At 30.3% G+C, this 9,476-nt stretch overlaps 1 protein-coding gene across 1 annotated transcript; it reads left to right on the top strand.

The window, feature by feature from the left end:
• Positions 1 to 1,172: 1,172 nt before the first annotated feature.
• On the top strand, positions 1,173 to 8,360 carry LOC132752068 (C-type lectin domain family 4 member G-like). The gene is made up of 5 exons (XM_060742337.1): positions 1,173 to 1,644; positions 1,950 to 2,029; positions 5,477 to 5,558; positions 6,726 to 6,941; positions 7,379 to 8,360. Exons 1-5 carry the CDS (start codon positions 1,341 to 1,343, stop codon positions 7,387 to 7,389), a joined length of 693 nt encoding a protein of 230 aa, XP_060598320.1. The 5' UTR covers positions 1,173 to 1,340; the 3' UTR covers positions 7,390 to 8,360.
• Positions 8,361 to 9,476: the final 1,116 nt, after the last annotated feature.

Genomic DNA, 9,476 nt, shown 5'->3' with positions numbered 1-9,476 from the left:
AAGAAAAAAATAAATGAGTTGTGAAGTTAAAAACTGGAAAACTTCTTTTAAACTGTCACTGTTACTTATTTAATGATGTACAGTCAATCAGTTTTGCGTACCCAAAAGGACTTAAAACTTTTGAAATAAGTAATGAAAGTCATATGAATCGCGCCTGCAACAGTTTCACTTTGGCCTTTTTTGACTTTCTGAATTCCTATTATCTCTATTCTGTAAATATTCACAATCTATCTTTATTTTTATTTTTACATTAACTCCAAACTGATCATTTTTTACGAAAACAATCGTAGATATCTGGATGAATTCCTCTCCATTTTGTTATTGGCAAACACATTTCTTGCAGAGTATCCGATCAGAAATGTTGGTTTGATTATGATACAATTTTGAAGAAATTATTTAAGATAAATCTCTACGAAAATCGTTCGAATATAAACAACAGAACAAATACCCCTGTAACTAAAAATAACATGCATGTATATCAGTATTTAGGACAATTATGGTCAATTTTTATAATTCTTACATTTGTATTTAATAGTGGTGAAAAAAATATGTAAAGTTAACGTCTTGAAAAATATTTAAAGATAGCAAATAAAAGTAGCCATGTTTCCTAAGTCAGATATATAAGATCATGTAAGTTATATTGAGTTTTTATATCTGTTTCTTAGATGTTAAATCTGTTTACTAGATAACTTTGAGAACATTTCATGTTATGGGAATGAATGTTGTTTAAATGCTAAATACGAAATAGAGGAAGATAATAATGACTTTCTTTAAGGACAAACTTGATTCACATTGATAAGTATGAAGGTATTTTTTTATTTTTTGCGGGAGGGGGGTTGTTTGTTTTTCTGTTTTGTTTTTGATTTTTTTCTTCTTTCTTTTTTGTTTATATATACATGTATTACACATCAGATTCTGTCTGAATTTAATCTATTTAGCATAAGCCATAATTTGCACATTTTGAAAACATACTAGTTTGTACACCAAAAGAGAGCAAAGTTGACAAAAAATAGACAAACTATATTAAACAAACATATGGATGTAATGATAATTCCTACTTCATTGACAAGCAAATACAATGTAGTTTTTCTTGTCAACTCATCTGTTGAGAAATACAAATGATAAATAATATCGCAGATATGATCATGCGTCCAGTGGTTAATCATCAGTGTGGAAACTATAGAAACGCTCCGCTTTGAAACTTATAAATAATTAAAGTATCGCACGCTGTAGGCTGTATAAAGAATTTAGTCACTTTGGTTAATATAATTTGAACAATATTCAAAAAGGACGTAAACTTGATTATTCTTTATAAGGGAAAACGTACGCAAATGTTCTAAATGGAGATATTTACTAAAACTGTTCATACTTTTATTATTTGGTTCGTTTGTATTGATATAATTGACGGAGTTATCATCAAAAATCAAACTTTTTATGCGGTAAATGATATGAAAATGCAAGACACAATATCAGTTTTGAACAGTTCAAGTGAATTACAATGTGGAAGATACTGTTTAAGTGAAGATCTATGTTGTTCTTTTGGTTTTACAGCAGCAACAAGAATATGTAAACTTTATGACAATGACCCATTGACCGCTGCACCAGAAAGTAGTGCATCTATCGGAAGTGTATTGTATGTTAAAGGTAAGAAATGTCGTTAGCCATTATTAGGAACCTTCTCAATATCAACTTTTATCAATTTTCTTTGTCTCAAAATAAAACTTCAATGAAAACGATTTTGAGCATACATTTGTATTTACATGAACAGTAATCGCAACTTGTCGCTCAAATGGCTAATTCCGCAAAATAAAACTTAAATCTATTTTCACAAACATGTAGGAAAGCGTTTCAGAATGTTGACAAATATATTATATATGTTATATATTACATATATCTTAAGATATGTTATTATGTTATAGTCTTGTTTGAAATAATTGCTTAAAATTTAGATTGCGAAGAAGGGTGGCTTAAATTTGGAGAGTCCTGCTATCAATTCTCGAAAACTCACACAAGCTGGGTTAATTCGAAGGTTTGTAATGTTTCTTTTATTTAGTAAAATGTTAAGTGTCACGAAAGAGACCTGTTTAAAATTATGATTTAAGTACATGTTAATATCGTTAAATAAAATCTTTCTTTAATGGTCTTATTTATGTTAACAATATCTAATATTTCGCTCAAAGGTTTGTAAGGTCATGGAAAATCTCTCACTGACTTTTTTTTTTTTTTTTTTTTTTTTTTTTTTTTTTGGAGTGGGGAGGCTAGGCTATGTTTCCTCAATGTAAATACCGTCCATCAAGGCTTACTGCGGCAGTTAGCAGTACCGTTATTTTTGAAGCGGTTCACCACATATCACCGACATTTACATAATGCTTTTATTCTGAAACAACATATTTGTAAAGTTCATAATTCTCAGATAAACGCTTGGTTTAACCGTTTCTTCAAATATGAAATAACCACATAGATCTACGCTTTTAATTACTGCGGCGTTAAATTGGTCATATATCGGTTGATAACTTAACTACTTTATCGAGAAATTAAAAACAAATAATATTAAGTGTAAAGTACTCATGAATTCTTGAATAATGTGGCAACATATCGTTATACAAGTTTTTTTTTAATTTTAGAATATTTTTCCCGACCAACGCGACCTTCGCCATTTTGATTCACGTGGTCTCAATATGAATATTTTCACAGAGTCATGTTCATTTGTTTCTATAAATCATTAATAGTCCTTAAAATATTCTAAAAAATGACAAATATTAATTTAAATTATCTGGTAAACTGTCGCTTACATGTATTTGTGTAAATGTGATAACTAATGAAAACAAACACCCCAGGTGGCTGTACGTGGAAAACGCATACAAACCCGCTATACCGTATAGATGTTTGTAAATATTTTGCATACATTTAATTATTTTGCATACATTTAATTATGAATTCACTAATGGTGATGAACATATAGTTTAACATTATTTGCTTGAACCCTTGTCGTCGAAAACTAATACTATTTAACTACGAAAACCAGTAAGATCCATACTACCCTCTTGCCGTTGAAAATCGGTTTGCAATCGGTTTAAAATATGATGCATAAAACCCATGAAACCCATGAAACTTTCTGATCAATTTTCACTAAACTTAAATCATTTTGAATAAGCTTTGCATGTACATTTTTTTTATAAAAAAAAATATTGAGTTTAAATAAATATTTTAAGCCATCAAAGTTAGCAACTAGATTTCTGATCGCCGGCACACACACACACACACACACACACACACACACACACACACACACACACACACACACACACACACACACACACACACACACACACACACACACACACACACACACACACACACACACACGCACGCACACACACACACACACACAAATTGTTTTTTGTTCATAAGTGGGTTTGTAGGTTACACGTGCGCGAAGGGCGACTATCGTATATGCCTCCTTAAAAAAATTGTTGTGAATTGATTTGTTTCTTAAAAATTATATGGACATCACATCATTGTTTTGAAACTATCTTGGAATTTCTGCACTTGCAGGATATAAAGAATTAAGTAGTTCAGTAAGTTGTCGGTAAATTGGCAATATAACACCAGGCAATTCTGGTTGGAGATTTTTTTGGTGCACAACTGTCTAAATCAGGCAATTTTCATAACTTGCAATTCTTAAGTTTTAGTATAAATTAGTTACAGTTTTTTCAGTGTAGATAGTAATACTGATATGAATTTTTTAAAATAGCAATGTCAAATGTGTGCATTTCTGGGTTTTAATAAAAATGTGAACATTTCCTACTGGATTCAGAATTTGACTGACTTTTGTCTTGACGTATGTATCCCTTTACAAAAAAAGATTGGTGATATCTCACCAGGATAACTGGTAGGAAGTCCAATTTCATATAAATGATTATGTGTGATATTAAAGTAAAATTTCCTATTTCCCAGTAACATCAAGCAAGTAAAGTACACTTTAAATGGGAAGATTTTTTCTTTTGAAATATGAAAAATATCCCGTGATTTCATTCAAGGTTTGCTCCGAGAGAAAACAACTTTCTGTACTAGAGCATAAGTATTGATACTCTTCACAAGTATTTTTATTGATCTAAATTATGTTATATGTAAATATGTTTATGTTGAATAAAAATGTTGCATAACTTGCAGTTGTTAATATCATTCAATATGATATATAACGTAAAGTACGAGTATTTATGCTTGCATGAACAGTCCTTCAATATCATCATAAGGAACAGTCAGTTACAAAATGATATTGTTATCTTATAATGAACAGTCGTCATACCTTGGATAGTGAACTTGTTGGCATGTCCTTTAAAATTCACAGTTTTTGTCTTCAAAATTTGCATGATTAACAGTCCAGATGAAACAACGAAAGGTTCTAAAACATTAACAAGATGATAAGTCAACCATATTAACCATATGAGCAGTAGTTGGTAATGGATATAAACAATAGTAATGATTAACATGGCAAAATAAATGGAGAGATCTTCCAGTATTGTCATTTAAAATTACAGTTTATTTTAAGCAAAAAGTAAAGAAACTATAATTCTGTCAAAAAACAAAAACATTTTGTCGACATTTCTGAACATAGTCTCTCCTATCAGTCCTCCAGTGCTTTGATTATTTAAGGTAGTAATTCGTTAGGCCAACTGAAATTCGCTTTATAGTTAAAATAACAGAAAACTTAGCTAATAATGCTATGTGCTTGGGGACGTGAACGGTAACTTACACATTCCAGTACCGACGATATAAGGCTCAATCAAACAAAGCCTGCAACATTTTCAATTCTTCTGTTTTTGACTTTATATTCTATTATTTCTTTTTCCCTCTTGTTTTCTAGCCAATAGATTACAAATTTTTCATATGATCTCGCTGATGAAGGTCAGTTTTTAATGCAATAGTATGAATAATTGATTATAATTGATTATCAATAAGAATAGAATACCAGAGTTGAATATTTTAATGTATCATTATCAGTGAATTGTTTCAGCTTTGAAAGAAATATCGATAAGCTATTAATTTTCATTTAAGTGCAGTCATTCGTTATATGAAAAAATTGATATATTGGATGCACAGTCAGACAACAATTTCGATGGCAATATGAAGTATAAAACACGAATGATAATCCGTTCGTTAGCAGTTGAAAAACCTTTATCCTTTTTTTCTTACGTTTTATATAAAGAATTGAAGTATGTACGCATCGAATGTTACCCAGTATTATATATGTATAATGTTCTTCACAAAAATTGTAAAGTATAAACTACACGTCCTAGTCTATATGACTACTGATTGAATGTGATGTCAATATACACTGTTTCACATCAAGCAACAATATTCATTCTTAACTTATCATTGATAAAACCAAGCGCTGGCTATATTAATCACAAGCTTCATAAGTTTTAATCACTTTGCTTCTCAGTAAATAATGTGTTGTGATAAATCATTTTAGACATACTGTGAATCGCTGGGAGCACATCTGGCTATTGTTACCAATGAAGCAGAACACCAGTTTATAAGACAAACACTTTCAGGTAAGTGTATGAGAGCGGTTGTGCGATCCACTGGTAGTCCGGTCTCGTGCTTCTCTAGCTCATTGTCTTGATCAGTTAATGAAATATAAACAGATAAATCTGTTACATGCAGACATTTATAACATATCTTAAATAATGGTCATTGTTTTACAGACCTTGACAACATTTATTTAAAACATTATAATTTTAAGTTGCAACAAGCAAGACTTTGAATAATTCGTTCGAATTATTTAAATTCCTTACGTCAAATCTGTATTCAAATGATAAATAAACACTTCAAACAGTTTTATAATGTATTGTATAAGCAGCTATTCAATGCTCAGTTATCCTTCTAAAACATGCATGGTATATCACATCCTTCCGGACTATGGATACTTATAACGCTCAATGTTTTGTTCCATTTATCATTGCAGATTGCCACCAGACTCTTATCATATTACTGTTATTTTATGTTGTTATATCTAATTGCGAAAATGGCAATCAACCATTTACTACGTTTTCTTAAACATATGCATGTATATTAATTTTGTGAGAAGTGTCATAGGGCTTAATTTTATTAAATGTTAGATATTCAAATTGTCATCCATTTTTGGCTTCCTTCCCTAACTTTGTTTGTTAAAACAGATTTGATTGGTTCTTTAGGTTTGAACTGAAATGTTTCTTGATCTGTTTGATTAGTTCAAAACTTGATTGCAATCAATTTCATATGCTTCGTTTCTATTTTACGATAAAATGTGAAAATTTCTTCTCAAGAGAACTGGCTTCAAGGCTGCAGACCCATTGACATTCCTCAGAACTAAAATAGTTTTGACGCTAGTTTCAATTAAACTTACATAATATCTAAAATAAATCTCTGCTATCATAGTATAAAAGTCCTCTGATTTATACTCTATATTTAGGTAGAGTCCAAAACACCACCTTTCTAGTCAAAGGTTTTGCACATGTTGATTTGTACTACTAGAATTCTATGAACCTGGTTATATAGTGTCCTTATATATATTCTTACTATACGATTACTTGTATAGTCGTCAATTAAATATCATATGTCTTGAACATAGAGCTATGTTTGATATTACATTTAGAAAATTAAAGCATTGTTGCATACTTAAGCAAACCATTTTATGTTCCATTAATTATCTTCACTTTAGAATTATTATTGTTCTTTAGGACAGAATAAAGACTATTTCTGGATTGGTGCCCGGTTTAACAGTACAGCCGGCGAATACCGATGGGTTGATGGCACTGAAATGACATTTAATGGATGGAGACCTGGTCAACCAATCGGTACTTCAGGCTGTGTTGATTACTTAGTTAATGCAAATTGGCTGTGGAATCATCATGGAGACTGTTATTCTACCTTTGGACCATGCATTTGTGCAAAAAGTAATTAAACCATTCTGATAAGTATTTCTTAGAAGATGATGTACATTTATTGTTGTTGTTATTTTTCACTAGTTTACCTTATTGCGAGTTTGAAACATGTTCATTTAATTATATACAAGCTGGTGGTACTCTAATCTAACAAGTGTTGTTGGATAGAAACAATTATTTGAAATTTTATAAATCAAATAAATCAATAATTCTGAGTTTTGGAAAGAATTCCGCTGTAAAACAAATCATGTAAGTCTGTGCAGTTTAAGCATCATGACATTTAAACAAATCTAAACAAACCAACTTATAAAAGTAGATTTTGCGATATTCGCTGCTCTATTTGCCTTTGAAATTTTCCCTATATTTTTATTTTCTGACCGTAAAATAATATTCAGGCCCTATAGAAAGCATAATTATTTATTATCTTAACAATGTTATATTTTTTTCAGAACGTGTATGACAGAACTCATGTGAGCAAACAGGAATTTCTGATGACAACAAAAAATGACACCAAATATTTATGTATATGTCATTTAAAATGACAATTTGAAAATCTACAGATGCAACAAAAATATATGAAAATGTAAAACTTGTAAATCTGTGTATCTGTTCCGGCTTCTGAACAATATATGCTATTTTTCAGATATATTTTCCTGGCTATAAAGATAATATATTAATGGATTATCAAATGTTAAAGGCCCATTATGCCCCAGAAATGCTTTCATTTTTATTTCTTATAATCTTTTTTATTTTTGGTATTCTTTTATAGTTTCCGACAAGTTACTCATTGACAAACTACTGGTACCTGTGCTGTATTTTTCTTCTGTTGCTTTTTGTCAATTAGTACATAACAAACTACAATTACAGTGATTTTGTATTTTGAATGGAAGTCAAAATACTACTTTGTTTACATTAAGCTCCTTTTATGACATATTATTTTACATTAAGCACTATTTTCTTCAGGTAAAAGGCATCTAACATGCTCTAAAACCCATTATTTAAAAGTTATAAAATTCATGTTTGACTTTTCTTAAGAAGTAATTCTGAGGTATAACAGGAGAATACCCCCCTTATTTTTTCAGAGGCAGGGGGTGTCGTATAGTCGGGAGAGATAACGCAACTAAAACTTTTACATTTTAATTCTACATGCGTGTACAACTTGTGCAAGTCTCAAATTCGAACTCCCTGACTGGGCTTTCAGACCAGTATATATATTGACAACTATCCGCCTAAAATGTCAACATCATAAATATACATTTACTTCATAATTTATATACATGCACGCATTTGGAGTGATATGTAGAACTGTTATCAATTATCCTTGACATATTTTACCACCCAATACAGTTTGCATCTATTTTTGTCAAATAACATATATAAATAATGTCATGTTCAATGTTTTTAAATTATGAAGTAAATACAAGTATATCGTAAAACTGTGTTCTCATTCATTTGAATTATATTAAATATGTATGACTTATTAACTTCAAAGTGCACAATGCAACAGCGGGAAATTTTACATAAAGAAGGAAAAAGATCAACAAATTCACTTTTCGATAAAAAGCCCCCATGACATTTTCATTTAAGAAAGAAAAACTGGAAGAAATACATTTATTCGACATGTTTCTATTGCTGGTTTTTCTCGCTTTACATAACATAAAAACTAAGTGTCTTTTGCAGTGTACTTACGGACTCGATGCTCTCGCTACCCTCAAGTCAATTGAGAAAAATACTACTCACCTAGCTTGAAAAAAAGTTGATGATTTGATAGATTCTCACTCATATAGTACATGGAAAATACGGGTTCTCTCTTACGTTGTCTTATAACAATGATAATGTGAGTATAACTTTAATAGATGTACGTATCTTGTTTGACTTAAAATGACACTTAATCAGTGCAGTTTTTATTAATCGAAAACTTGAAATATTAATGTTATTTCTGAATTGGCCGTAATTGATATCGATCATTTTACATACGCAAACAATATTTAATAATTTCAGCATTTATTATTTATCTATACATTTAATCAACCTGAACAAAGTAAACTAAACTGGGATAAAGTTTGAATTAAAAAACAACTGGCACTTGTTTGAACGCATTCATGTACAGTGCGATGCTTGTATATACATGTACATGTAAATATATTAACGTTTATTCTTGGGATTTTTCGTTTATAATATACCTGTGTTGTGTTTGTTACTGCAAACACTTGCAGGTTTTGATTTACACAGAATTTCATAGATTTAATAAGCGGTTTAGAATTGCAATTCTAACTGTCGTACGGCTTTATTTAATCTGAAATGAAATGTAGTGAATCCTAAACATGTAAGCACACAGCTTGTCTTTAAATGTAAAAAATAAATTGGTTCTAAGCAAACGTTAAAGTCCTTCATAGTCTTCTACATGCAGAATTCAAATCCAAAATCAGATATCACATCTAGTAACAAAAAATAGTGTTTCTCTTTCGATGAAAGAGTCTTTTATAAGAAACAGCATGTAAAACAAAGCATGTGTCATTTTATTTTATATATTATTTCATTGCAGCC

This window comes from Ruditapes philippinarum, unplaced genomic scaffold (genome assembly GCF_026571515.1).
Source record: "Ruditapes philippinarum isolate M1 unplaced genomic scaffold, ASM2657151v2 ctg1620_1_1_1_1, whole genome shotgun sequence".
Lineage (NCBI taxonomy): Eukaryota > Metazoa > Mollusca > Bivalvia > Venerida > Veneridae > Ruditapes > Ruditapes philippinarum.
This window is presented reverse-complemented; position numbering and strand designations above follow the sequence as displayed.